This window comes from Cucurbita moschata, unplaced genomic scaffold (assembly GCF_002738365.1).
Source record: "Cucurbita moschata cultivar Rifu unplaced genomic scaffold, Cmos_1.0 Cmo_Scf00016, whole genome shotgun sequence".
Lineage (NCBI taxonomy): Eukaryota > Viridiplantae > Streptophyta > Magnoliopsida > Cucurbitales > Cucurbitaceae > Cucurbita > Cucurbita moschata.
The window spans coordinates 335,086-349,889 of record NW_019268532.1 but is presented as its reverse complement, the minus strand read 5'-3'; the positions used below and the strand labels follow the sequence as shown (position 1 = coordinate 349,889).

At 35.4% G+C, this 14,804-nt stretch overlaps 2 protein-coding genes across 2 annotated transcripts in view; one reads left to right on the top strand and one right to left on the bottom strand.

Annotated features, from left to right (window-relative positions):
* Window positions 1-87: 87 nt before the first annotated feature.
* Window positions 88-2,632, bottom strand: LOC111453985 (acyl-[acyl-carrier-protein] desaturase, chloroplastic-like). Its single transcript, XM_023095242.1, has 3 exons — window positions 2,342-2,632; window positions 1,158-1,662; window positions 88-869 (listed from the first exon to the last, which is right to left on the bottom strand). The coding sequence occupies exons 1-3, from the start codon at window positions 2,464-2,466 to the stop codon at window positions 309-311; spliced, it is 1,191 nt and encodes a 396-aa protein (XP_022951010.1). The 5' UTR covers window positions 2,467-2,632; the 3' UTR covers window positions 88-308.
* An 11,847-nt stretch (window positions 2,633-14,479) lies between these two features.
* The window catches only part of LOC111454044 (F-box protein At1g67340-like), a 1,858-nt gene continuing 1,533 nt past the window's right edge, over window positions 14,480-14,804 (top strand). The window contains exon 1 of the mRNA XM_023095326.1: window positions 14,480-14,760. Coding sequence (XP_022951094.1) covers window positions 14,480-14,760 — 281 coding nt within the window. The remainder of the gene's footprint in view (window positions 14,761-14,804) is intronic.

Genomic DNA, 14,804 nt, shown 5'->3' with positions numbered 1-14,804 from the left:
TTGATTATAAATTCAAAACCCAAATAGGAATTTGGGCACTAATTTCGTTAAATTTCTGACACAGATTTGTATATAAGAACATATTTATAATGTATAATGTTTAGATTATTTTGTTATTCTGCGGAACCAGATATTACAGCTGACGCAAGTTACACAAAAAGAAGAAAAACGTAGAGAACGCTTAAACTCTCCTACTTCGGATCCCTAATTGACTCCATCACACGATATTTTTTCACTAGAACACGAATTGCTATTTTCTTATCCTTTGGATAGTGGCGATTAATCATTCGTTTGCTTCTTTGCACGTACTACAGCTTAACCTCCCGATTGAAAATCCAACTGAACGGAACTGTAGGACCTTCTTTTGCCCGTGTTCGAGCTCTTTCTTCTAGCCTTCTAATTCTTGCTGGTAACCCACACACATAATCCTGAGCCTTCTGCCCGTGACCTGACAGTCCTTTGAGCTGTTCCACCTTCCATCTCCCAACCAAATACTCCAATATGTCGGCGTAGTCCTTGGCTGTATAAACCCCCAGCCTCTGAGCAAGTGCCGAGAAGTGATTGAAGAGGTTGTTGTCACGGCCATCGTACATCATGTGGGCTGGCATTGTAATGTTCTTCCTCATCATGTCTTCAAAACACAGGATGGTTCCTTCAGGGTCTATCTCAAACAGCTTTTCAACTATTTTTGTATATGCAGCTTCGTGTCGCTTCTCATCTGCAGCAATTGTTCCACATAATTGGGCCAACTTTATGTCTCCGTGCTCCTTTGCTAATCTGGCAGTGTTCCCATGGGAGATGAAGGTTGCTCTCTCTTGAAATGAGGTGTATATAAATCCTAGGTAAGGGTTGTTTTCAGTTCCTGGGTCCTAAATAGACACAATCCATATGAAATTTTAATAAAAAATTTAGCAGGACTAGTGAAAAAATGGAGAAATTGTGTCAATATCCAGCAAAATGCGTGGAATACTCCAAAATGCTTGAGCAGTTGTGAAGGTTGTAATGAATTAAGTATAGCATAGTATGGAAGTGTGTGCGCTTTCGTGTGTCTTAATGTGCATACTGTCCTCTCAATAACTATGGGTTTGAAGAAAAGCAAATTGTGAAAGTAATGTGATGAGGTAAAGGAAAATTGGATAGTGGTAGATGGATCTCACCATTCCTGATCGAATCAAATACTGAATAGTTTTCTCAACCTGCCTCATATCAACTCGCCCTGATAGGTAAAGATATTTGTTTAGTACGTCACCATGCCTGTTCTCTTCAGCAGTCCAAGACCTCGTCCAAATGGCCCAAGAACTGAGGCTTGCTCCAGTTTCATCCCTAACTCCATCCATGGTATTAAGCATTGTCTGGTAAGTAGGAAGGGCATCTTCTGTAATCATGTCTCCAACTAAAACGATGAAGTAATCATCAGGGACTTCCTTTGCCCTCTCTCTAAGCTCCATCACTTGCTCCTGAAATCCTTCAGATGCCGGATCTGGCAACAAATCCAGTGGTTGCCAACACCTCTCCACTGGTTTCAAATAAACTAAAATGTTCTCTGCTGCCCAATCCTCCAGACATTTAAACATCTCTATCTTCTGTGGTGGCATTGAGTGAGTTACTTGAGGATGCACTTCCCTAGGAGGTATAAAGGGTTTCTTAAGGGCCTCGACCTCCCTGGTATGTTTACGAAATACACAAAACAAGGCAAAATAGTTAAGCAAACAGAGATTTCTCGTTCCTGCATAGGCAGATTACAATTCTTCTAAATAATTAAGTCCTCATTGCAAACGAGCTGTTTACAATTAAAAATACTGTCTAAAGGTAGAACAAGAAAGGAATCGGATTACAGAGAATTCTACCCTGAACAACTTGGTCTATTATCGGTTTATGAACATATAAGCAGAGAAATGTAGGAGAAAGGAATATATATATGAGCTGCGGAAGATCAGAGCGAAGAATAAATGATCAAGATAGAACGCTCGCAAGAAGACAGAAAAAGTGAACACCGCTCCGCCAAATACACCAAAGAATACCAAATGAACAATCATGCAACCACACGATTAACTACAGATCAAATTTACGGCCACAGGAAAGAAAATTGAACATCTATTTTCATTTTCTGGAATTATAACAGAATAAGGAAAAAACCTATTCGTACCGGCAGGAATGAGCCATAATCACTCAGTCGACGTGATATGCGATAGGAAACGAAGAAAAACAGAACGATATAAATGCAATTGAAACGGCTTCATATTCATCGCCATTCAGGAACACACTCCATTATAATAAAAGAGATCAAAACCAATACACAAAGATTTGAAAAACAGAATAAGAAAAAAGAAGGAGAATCTACCTGGAAGTGGAGCGGAGAGTGGAGGCCACAACGAACTTAGGAGATCTGAAACTCGCAAGCTGCGGCATCGCAAAGGACGGCAACTTAGGAGATTGAGAGGTGAGAAGATGGAATTGGAGCGCCATTATCCAACTGTTTCAGTATGCACCTTCCTTATTCCGGTGAGCTCGTCGGAAATCGGTTCCTCGGAAGAAGAAGAAGAAGAAGAAGAAGTAGAAGAAGAAGAAGGAAATGGACCTTCCTTTACGTATGTGACTGTGATGCTAAATGAATACCAGAAAGAGCACAGCTTATTCTGACATGTAAAGTGCTTTTTATATCCAAAAAAAAATTTATATATATATATACAAAATACAAAATAATAATAATAATAAAAATAATAATAAAACCTTTGAAATAACAATCCTTCAAAAATAATTCAGTGGTAATGGTTAATTATTATCTATTATTATTTTACATATTGTCAATATTATTATTATATAATTTGAGTTAAATTGTAAATTTTGTTATTGAAATTTGTTGATTAAATATATTTAATTTTTTTTAAAAAAAAATCATATACCCAAATTTTGAATTGGGATTATAATTTTTTTAAATAAGAAACTAAATATAATTTTAAATAAATTATCAAACATTATTTACTCATAAATAATAAAATAAAATTAAAAAAGAAAAGCCAACAATAAATTTAAAAACCAATGTATTTTTGTTAAATAAACCTCCTACTTTTTAATGCAATCTTCCATTAACTAATAATATTAAATTAATTGCAATTTTTTCAAATAAANAAATTATCAAACATTATTTACTCATAAATAATAAAATAAAATTAAAAAAGAAAAGCCAACAATAAATTTAAAAACCAATGTATTTTTGTTAAATAAACCTCCTACTTTTTAATGCAATCTTCCATTAATTAATAATATATTATTAGTTAATGGAAGATTGCATTAAAAAGTAGGAAGTTTATTTAACACCACCAAGAAATTCCATTAATTAATAATATTAAATTAATGGAATTTCTTGGTGGTGTTGAATAAACTTCCTACTTTTTAATGCAATCTTCCATTAACTAATAATATTAAATTAATTGCAATTTTTTCAAATAAACTTCCTACTTTTTAATGCAATCTTCCATTAACTAATAATATTAAATTAATTGCAATTTTTTCAAATAAAAAATTTTGAATTCTTACTTCGGGTTTGAATTATGGATGTTGAAATAAATATTTGTTTCGAATCAAAGTATTCAATTTTTTTTTATTTTAAATAAAAATAAAATATTAATGGTAAAATATTTATTTATTTTATTAATTTTATTCATCAAATTAAAAGATTTGTAATTCAATTTATATTTTCGAAAAACTACCACTCAAATTAAATTATATTAGGGTACGAAAACTTTCCCGGAAAGGAAAAGCTCAAAGAGGACAATATCCACCAGCGGTGATAGACTTGTCGTTACAAATGGTATTGATGGAATGTTGGCGTTAATTACCACAAAATTATTTATATTATGGCATATGACGTATAAAATTTAAAATAAATTAGTATTATGATCGGGACCCATTTACCAACTCAAAAGAATATATACCTAAACTAATGTAATAAATGTCAATAATACAACAATAGGTTATTAAATGTTCAGTAATTCAATTTCAAACCAAAAAAAAAAAATCATAAAATATATTTTTCTTAATTTTGCAATAATGGTCAATAATACAACAATAAGTTATTCAATGTTCACTAATTTAATTTCAAAGAAAAAAAAAACCATTAAATATTTTTCCATTATATATCTTACTTATTAGTTGCATTAATTATAAATAATTAATGAAAAACAAAAAAACAAAAAGCTTAATACAAATTAACTACTAAAACAATTAATTTAATGATAAATAGTTGAAAACTTATTACTAGAAGATCAAAGATCTCGAAGGAACGGAAATCTCTCTCTAGCTGGAACGGATAATATGTACTGGTGAGTGGATTTGATTGTTAACCATCCGCTTATGTATAAAGGGTGATTTTACTAGAGTTGTCGAGATCGGGGCATCTTCAATTTGAAGAGCTCCAACAAAAGAAAACTTGAAAGTGAAATATTTGCCGTCGACAATGCCGTCCGCCGACGGCCAACGGCGGGCCCGTCGCAAAATGCAAAATATTCAAAGCTTCCAATTTTGACTTTGGGTCGCCGCCGTCGCTGTATTTTCGACACGTGATTCAAATGCATCCATTTCTTTTTTGGGTCGGTCTTCCAATAGAAACCGTCAATTCAACTCTAAGGAAAAACCTAACGGAGTAAACAATTTTGTATTTATTTATTTATTTATTTAAACCCCATTTTTGCTCTTCGCCGTTCATCGCTTTTCATTTCATCTCAATATCCTTTTTCCGATTCAAACCGGCGGTTTTCTTTACTCTCTCAGAATGGATCCGATTGCGCTGAGTCAGATTGCCACCGGTCTGAGCGTGTTGGCCGGCGCGGTGGTGGTGAAGTCCGTCATTGAGCAGAAGCCGATGGCCAGGCCTATGCCGAGGTGCGCCACATGTAATGGGTCGGGTCGGGTTACATGCCTATGTGTCCGGTGGTCCGATGGAGATGTTGGGTGCCGGTCGTGTTCCGGGTCGGGTCGGATGTCGTGTAGAAGCTGCGGTGGCGGCGGAAGAGGGCGGCCGATCACCGTGCAGTTATCGGCTAGCCAACCCAACAGCCGATTTTGAAGGATTCATTTTAATGGGACTTTTGTTAGAATGTTGCATTGAATTTTTACTATAGGTTTAAAGGTACAAATTTTGTACTTGTAACTTGGTGGAGTAAATATTTAGTTTTCCAACCATAATATATGCCCATTTAATTATTTAAATTACGTAACATTTGGGTGTGCACATAATTAGATTTTTTCTCGGGGCCATTTTGGTTCATACCTCTTTTGGTTCGTCATACTAATAGATATTGTCTTATTTAAGCTTTCCCTTTCGAGATTCTTTTATTCTCTCCTCCCGTCGATGTGAGATCTTACAATCCACTCTCCTTTGGACCCCAACGTCCTCACTAAGAGTCATTCCCTTCTCTAGTTGATGTGGGAGCTCATAATCCACCTCCCTCCGGGGTCCAATGTCCTTGTTGACACACCGCCTGATGTCCACCTCCTTCGGGACCCAACGTCCTCGTTGGTACACCACCTAGTGTCTAGCTCTGATACCATTGTAACAGCCTAAGCCCAGTGCAGGCAGAAATTGTCATTTTTGGGCTTCCCCTCAAAGTTCTTAAAATGGATCTGCTTGAGAGAGATTTTTACACGCTTATACAAAAATGTTTCGTTCCTCTCTTCAACCAATGTGGGATCTAATGATCCACCCCTTTTAGGACTTAACGTTCTCACTGGCACTTGTTTCCTTCTTCAATCAATGTGGGATCTCATAAATTAGGTATCCTTCTAGCATTAGAAATTTACCCGACTAATATTTGTTTACGAAATAAATGACTCGGTTTGATTGGATTGGTCGAATTTGATGGTGGAATGAAGTTTTGGGCTTGATGATGAGGAACTTTTCCATTTTCATTCCACAGCCCACCCTAGAAACCATCACCATCAGAATTATCCAAGTCCATTACTTGTAAAATTCTCTCTTTCACTGTTTTAAATCAAAACATGCTTAGTTTAAACTCAACGACATAATTATTCTAACTGAGCTCCAAAATTATGAAGGGGTGTGGATTTGATTTCACAACAGATTCAGCTAATGATTAGAGATTCAAAGAAGAAGAACACACCGACCAAGAAAAAACCCAAAATTTGTGGGATTTAAGGAAGCAAAACTGTAGTTTTAACACCTACAAATCATAGCATTATCATTCAATCAAATGACTTATCTACACAAATCTCCACCAAATATCAAACAATTAAAAGCAGGGTTTGGTAAGACGACACAGATAATCAACAAACAAATCTTGAAAATGGCAAGAAAAAGAGTGGAATTCGAGCATGAAACCTGTCTCAAAAGCGCTTTCAGCCATGTGGGCAATCATGCATTGGCTTGAAGAAGAGCAGATTTCATTGAGGACTTTTCACAAACACCTTGAAAGCACCTCCAGCTTTTGGACGTTGAAAAGTGGAGTAAACCAGTTGGCATCCATTGGGATTTGGGTACAGAAACGAACCAAGTTTTCTTTGAGGAGAAGCAAAAGAATTGAATGAAAAACAAAAGAAAAACAGAGGATTTGATCTGATCGGCATGAAATGATTAGGGGATCTTATGAGAAGTGAAGGTCTCGGCAGTGAAATTTGGTGGTTATTATTACCACAAAATACCCAATTTCTGAGGGTAACAATTTGGAAGCCAGAAGACAAAGCAAAGGGATTTGGTGTTGGTCCCCTCTTTAAGGAATTATGAGGCCCTTCTCTTTGTGTCTATCCTTTTTCGCTTCAGATTTCGCACCCGCTTTTCATTATTCATCCTTCACATGCTCCGCTCCCCGACCGTGCCCAGTCTCACGACCATACTTATCCACAACACATCTATTCAAACATGTTCGTATGTTATAAACGTCGTCGTTGTTGCTACTTATTGTTTGCTACTTTATAACATTGCTTTCTCAAATCGATTTCCAAACTCTCTATCTCGTTTTTTCAAGAACAAGGCTTCAGGCTTGAGCATACGTCATCCGAACGGCTACTCAAGTTTTAGTTGACTGACTTGTTCGAGAGCGAAAGATTTTCATACCCTTATGAGTAATGCGTGTTTTCCTCTCTCCAACTGACGTGAGATCTCACAATCCACTTTCCTTGAGGGCCCAACGTCCTCGCTGACACAACACTCAGTGTCTGGCTCTAATACCATTTGTAGCCGTCTAAATCCACCACTATTAGATATTGTTCGTTTTGGCCCATTACATATATCTGTCATTCTCACGATTTTAAAACGTGTCTACTAAGTAGATGTTTGTACACCCTTGTAAGGAATGTTTTGTGTCTCTCTCTACCCGATGTGAGATCTTACAACACTATAAGTCTCAAAAGAGTAAGATTTTGACACCGTAGAATTGTAGAGAAACTCTCTGTCTCGTTTTTTCAAGAACAAGGCTTCAAGCTTGAGAATACATCATCCGAACAACGACCCAAGTTTTAGTTGACTGACTTGTTCGAGGGCAAGAGGTTTTCATACCTTAATGAGAAATGTGCGTTTTCCTCTCTCCACGATGTAGGATCTCACAATCCACCTCTCTCGAGGGTCCAGCGTTCTCGCTGACACACCGCTCGATACTTGGGTTTAATACCATTTGTAATAGTCTAAGACTATCGTTATTAGATATTGTCCGTTTTGGCCTATTACATATCTCTATTAGTCTTACGATTTTAAAATATGTCTGTTAAAGAAAGATTGTGACCATTATAGACTAGGTTACCATCTATCTATCTATATATATATATATATGTATTGTTGAGCTGTCATCTTGAAGAGAGCAACACTAAAAGGGTGGTTGCGTGGTCCCCAAATCGAGAGGCTAATAATGAACCAAATCTTGAAGTTTTGGGAGTGTTGGGTGCAGTGGATTATTGCCCACCACACTCAAACTTATTCAACTGTGGGAGGCAGAGGCATGCATTGAGGCCGGGGACACAGGTTTTGCCCAATCATTTTTCCTCTCTCTCTCTCATTCACTTCTTTATTCAATGCTTTCATTTTTTAATCTTATTGTTGGTAGGGTCATAGTTGGAATTATACAATATTATGCGCTGACGTGTCGTCTCCGGTTGTCGAGTGAAAATGGGTTTAGACGAATACGCCCTTGCGACGTAGTCTATTCATGTTTTTTTGTATCCGATAAGACGTAGTCTCCTCTAAATTCTTTCAATTTCAGTGTTCATCGAAATTAGGATTTAAGACTTCTAAATTGAGACGTTAGGGATAACGTCTCATTGTTTCCAAAAACGCAAGGACGTGTGCTCGTTCCATTCGTCGATTGAGAACATAGTATGTAATAACCTATGCCCAGGATTTGGATCCGGATTCAGAATCTAAATTTATCATCAGATGACCCTGACATTCTCCTCTGAAACAATCATGTTTCCTACTTCTTTTTTACTCGAGTGTCACATAATAGATTCTCTCCTTTGAACACGAGCTAAATTCGACCGACTAACTTTTAGAGGTGACTTAAACGACCAAATAGTACTATACCCTATAAGGGTCTCGAGGCACTCGAGCTCATTTAATGCAATCCATACGCTCATTTATATAACTAAAGAAAGATGCAATCACTATCAAGGTGCGTAACGATCTTCTTTACTCAACTCTTAACTTCGATTTGACTCGAGTAACAAACCGCCGCTTAATAGGTATGATTTCATTTCAACGTTTAGCTCTTCTTTTAAGCAACGAACTCTCTAACCTTCCGTAATCCTCTTAGCTTTTGAGTTAAAAAGATTTTGAAAAAAAAATAATAATTACGTGGCAAACAAAATTAAACCGTGATAAATGCATATTAATAAATTAGAAAAAAAATTGGAAATACTTCAAACAAAAATGTGTAATAATAATTTAATGAAAGAAAAAAATTAAAAAAAAAAAAAAGTCATAATCATAATTAAAGAGATTAGATACCGACCCTTTTTAATTAATGTGATTAAATGATGCATCTATTGCTTAGTTTGCTTCACCATAAATACCTAATCTCATTACTCTTCCAAACAAATTTATTTTTGGCTTCATATATTCTAAAACATATTATATAGTTTGTGTATATATATACGTATATAAATATATTATATAGTTGGTGTATCATACTCTTCGCTAAAATATTATATTTCCGACCAAAAGCTAAAGTTTAAATCTTCATTTGGTTAAATAATATAATAATTATGAAAATGACAACGTTTTTTTAATTACGTTGAAGTGTATTAAATGGTTAAGTTTTCTATAAACATTATTCCATTTTCTCGCTATGAATTAAAATAAAATAATAATAAATTTTAAAAATAGGAATAAAATTAAAAAATATATATACGTAATTGGTGATTAAATAATGATATAAATAAAATAAAGAATGTCGGTGGAAGTTGGAAATGGAAGTGGATACCCGTGGCCGGGCTGTCATTTTGGTTGAACTTTTGTGTTCGGATATCGCAGTCAACGGTCAACGTTCTCTTATTTTCGTAATAATAGTATTATTATTATGATCTTTCTAGTTGCTTTCTGTGGAAGATATGTACGTGATCCATTGGTAGCTAGTATTTTGTAAATTTACGGAACCGAGGTGAAAGTTAGTAGACATGTGACGAGTATGATATATAAATGAAATAAAACTATATTCGAACGTGAGTGATCCCGAGTAAAGTAAAAGAGTACGATACATGAGTACGTGGTTATGTTGTAGAGATGTAAAGGTGTAACAGCTTAAGCTCACCGCTATCAGATATTGTCCTCTTTAGGCAAAGGTTTCCATACCCTTTTAAAGAATTCTTTGTTTCTCTATCTCACATTCCACCCCCTCCAACCGATGTGGGATCTCACAACCCACCTCCCCCATTCGGAGCCCAACGTCTTTGCTGACATTCGTTCCGCTCTTTAATCGATGTGACATCTCACAAAAGGAATGTTGAAGCCATTAGATACTGAATTTGTAACGACTCAGATGCCCAAATTCAGTGCTAGCAAATATTGTCATCTTCGGGCTTCCGCTCAAGGCTTTAAAAGTCGTCTGCTAGGGGAAGGTTTCCACACCCTTATAAATGGTGGTTTGTTTTTCTCCCCAACCAATGTGGGACATCACAATCCACCCCGATTCAGGGCCCAGCATCTTCGCTGGCACTCTTTCCTTCCTCCAATTGATGTGGGACCGCCCCCAAATTCACCCCCATTTGGGGCCAGCATCTTTACTGGCACATCGTCCAGTGTCTGGCTCTGATACCATTTGTAATGGCACAGATCCACTACTAGCAAATATTGTCCTCTTTCGGCTTCCCCTCAAGGCTTTAAAACGCGTCTGCTACGAAAAGATTTCCACACCCTTATAAACGGTGGTTTGTTCTCCTCCCCAACCAACTTAGGACATCACATGACTTAAATTTCAAATATAATTTTTTTCATTTAAATTTCAAATATAGTTTTTTTAATTAATTATTTTGTGAAACGACCATAATTCTTTATTTTTATTTGGTTAAAACTATTATTAAAAATTATGATATTAATAAAAATTAAAATATTTTGCGAGTATTAGTTGAATTTGATGTCATTTAATTAAAGCTTGGGAAGGTCATTATTGGCGTTTCCTACCTAACAAAAGGGCTAATTTTTAATTAAAAATGTATTTAATGAAGTAATTATATACCAAACGAATAAACATGCATTATTTGTTATTTCATTATTTATTAATTGCTAACATCAAATACCAACTTGGTTCAAAAGTTAGGGGATTCAATTTAATTTAATTATTAGAAAGAAAATAAATTAAATTAAACTTATCCGATAAGTCACAGGCGACGTAAATTAGCTAGTTGTATAGATTGATAATGCATGAAAAATACATTTAATTAATCGAGAGAAGGTCGATATGCGATTATAACGAATACGACATATAGCTAAATTATTAATTACTCGAATTTAGGGTAAAAGCGACCTAAATTAGCTTAACCACTTCATTAATAATTACTAATAATATTTTTTAAAGATTTGATTTAACTCAAGTAATTTAATTAATTATTTTTATTTTTTAAAGTTTTATAATTTTTCTGCATTTTAATAATTATTTAATATTATTTAAAAAAAACTTAAAAAATCAGTATTTTTTAAATAAAGAAATGATTTTTTTTTCTGACAAACATGAAAGTGTTAATTAGAAGGTCACGTGAGGGAGAGGGTCTCGAAAGTAAAGGAAATAAAAAGATTAAAAGTAAGGATGGTTTATTTTCATGAAAAAATTATTAATTTATTTTTAAAAGCAACTTTTATGAAACCTTTTTCGTGTTTAAAAATAATAATTAGCTTAAAATAATGTTTTTCGTGTTTGTTTCAACTTTTAATCTAAAATTATTTTAAAATTTTTAATTTAATCTTGTTCAAAATTTTTCTTTACCAATATTAATAGTTTTTTAATCGAAACATTTTCTTTAAATAAAAGAAAATCGAAGAAAATATTTTATCACATAATTAGAAAAATATCTAACGTGTTGCCGGGTATGGAGCTAGCTAGCTCCTACACGAAATACTACCTCAAAAACATGTCTATTTGACTCAACATTGTGATGTTCTACATTGGTCGGAGAGGAGAACAAAACACCTTTTATAAGAATGTGGAAACCTTCTCCTAGCAGACGCATTTTATAGCCGTGAGGGGAAACTCGGAGGGGAAAGCTTAAAGAGGACAATATCTGCTAGCAATGGATTTCGACCGTTATAAATGGTATTAGAGCCAGACACTGAACTATGTGCCAGTGAAGAGGTTGTTCCCTGAAGGAGGTAGACACAAGTCAGTGTGCTAGTAAGGACGCTGGGTCCCAAAGGGGTAGATTTGGTGGTGGTCCCACATCGATTGGAGAAAGGAACGAGTGTCAGCGAGGACGTTGGGCCCCGAAGAGGGGGTGAATTGTGATATCCCACCTTGGTTGGAGAGGAAAACAAAACACCATTTATAAGGGTCTGGAAACCTTCCCCTAGTAAACGTGTTTTAAAGCGTTGAGGGGAAGCCCAAAAGGGAAAGCTCAAAGAATCTGCTAGTGGTGGATCTGAGCCGTTACAAATAAGAAGTCCACCATGATTGTCGATGACCTAAGACGTACATCCTTAAAAGAAAAACACCCTTCAAATGTATGACACACAATAGTTTGGTCTCAGTTCGAACTAACCATGTTTGATCATAAGTAAATGAAAACACTATTGATATAACTTAATTTGCATACCGATTTAAGCACTAGAATACGAGCACTACACCAGATCCATGCATGATTTTTATGCAAGGACTACCAATTACAACCGACCCATTCCACCTCAAATCCAGCATCACCATCCGTGACTTGAGCCATAAGTCCACATCATCTATACATCGCGCGTTATCATTAACACCAAACATATTAAACGTTAAAGAGGAGAGTGGAGCTGGTTAAGCACAACATCACGTCCACGCCAGATCTTTGTCCCCTAAACTACTATTCAAACTACGACATCAAAAAAACATTGACTCACCTAAAATTTAACGCCAACAAATATATTACTAATTTTCATTTAACATCGAAGATCGAAAACAAAAACATATATTTAACGGAATATAATTATTGAAATTGGTGTTTCTAGAAGAGGGGTAGGGAGGCGAGGAGTGGTTGAGAAGGGGGTGGGATTGACTTATAAAGTTAACAATCCCATCGGCCGGCGGTGGTTCGGTTAGGGTTAGACGCCGACGGAGGCCATGCTGACAGACATTTTTGCATTTATAGCCGTTCATTTCTTTTCTAATTTAGTTGCACTTTGAATTTTAAAATAATTATTTTTAATTTTATTTATACTCTTCTCCAACTGCCGCTTATGCCACTAAACTTGTCGGGTTTCTAATTAATTTTTGTTTATTATTTTTGTCCTTTTCTTCATTAATCACAAACCTCACAACAGACATATAGAGGCAAACATTTTATATATGTTTAAATTTCGTCATTTATTTTAATAATATCCTTATTTTCTTCCAAATTTGTAATGCCATTTTTATTTTAAACGTTTTAAAATTTATAACATACTAAAATCCAAAAAGTCAATTTGTCAAAATGTCGTTTTCTCAAACTTAATCTAAAGGTTCGAGTTGTTAGATGAACACGACTCTCCATAATGGTATGATATTATCCACTTTGAGCATAAGCTCTCGTGACTTTGCTTTCGACTTCCCCAAAAAGTCTCATACTAATGGAGATAGTATTCTTTGATTATAAACCCATGATCATTCCTTAAATTAGCCGATGTGGGACTTTCATCTAACACGAGTCATTGTTTTGTCGTTCCATGTTGCAGAAGATTTCTACTCAAAGAATAGTTTTGAAAAAGTCAAGGATAATATTGGAATTTTTAAAAAGATGAGAATATGTTTTTGTCTGGTCACACTTTGGGGTGAACACCCATAAGAACAAGTAGGGTCAATAGTTAACAAGAGCCAAGCTAGACATTTTTCTATTACTGGGCCCCAAGTAGAAAATCTATAACCGCCCAAACCCACTGCTAGCAGCCATTAACCTCAAGCCCAAGTCCACCACGAGTAGATATTATTCGTTTTGACCCGTTACGTATCACTGTCAGTCTCACGATTTTAAAACACGTCGACTGGGGAGAGATTTTCACACTATTATAAGGAATGCTTCGTTATCTTCTCCAATTGATACGAGATCTCACAAAATCTCTTGCTACACATCTCGGGTAAATTAAGAACCCGAAAAAGGGGAAAAGAAGATGGTAGTTGTGGATGTTAAAGATTTTGATTAAGATATTGTTTAATGTGTATTATAATATTTTAATTCAAACTAATTAAACCTAAAAACACTATAAATATTTTTACTTTTTAAATATATTTAAAAAATTCAAATCTTTCTTAAAAAAAGATATTTTAAAGTAAAAAAGAATATTGAAAAATGAGAAATTGAGAAATAAATAAAAAGAAATAAGAGAGGCTGAGGTGGACTGCCAGCTCATTTGTTCATGTTTTAATGGCAAGCAGTTATAATTTAGGCGCTTTTGAAAACAGCAACAAACCCCAAAAAAAGCGCTTCTACGAGAACCAAGTCAAGTCAAAGCCAAGCCAAGCCAAGTCAAGTCAAAGCCAAGCCAAGCCAAGCCAAGCCAAGTGCGACGGTTATTCTACTAATACAAACATATATACATCCATACATTCATACCACCTCGCCCTATCCTATCTGTCACCCCCAACAAACATTATTAATTTCCAACAGAAACCAATTAATAATTTTTTTAATTTTTTTTTTAAAATTAATTAATTTTATTTTCGTAGTACACTAAAACAGGGTAGCACTCCAAAAAGCTGCCCTGCTCAGCCCATCTGGGTCAACCCAATTTTGACCTTTGAATACGACAACAACCCCAAGGCTAATTTCGTACATTCACTACCTCTCATATAATATTTTCTTTTTATATATATATATATAAATGAGCTCTTGTTTGATGCTTCCTTCCCTTTTCCCTCTGCGTTTGACTGTGTCAGATATCAGCCTCTCTCCCATGAGAACCAACATGAAGAAGAGAGCTTCACAAACAAATTTACAGTATTTCTCCGGTTCCCCCAAAAGGAGGCGCTTTTCCCCGCCGCGCTCTTCCGCCGTAGTTTCTGATTTTTTTCAGTCCTTGCCGGACGACCTCCTCATCTCTATCCTCTCTAAGCTCAGCGCCACCGCTTCTTCCCCGTCGGATTTCATCAGCGCTTTGATTACGTACGTTATATGTTTTTTCCTTTTTTTTTTTTGGGGGGGGGGGG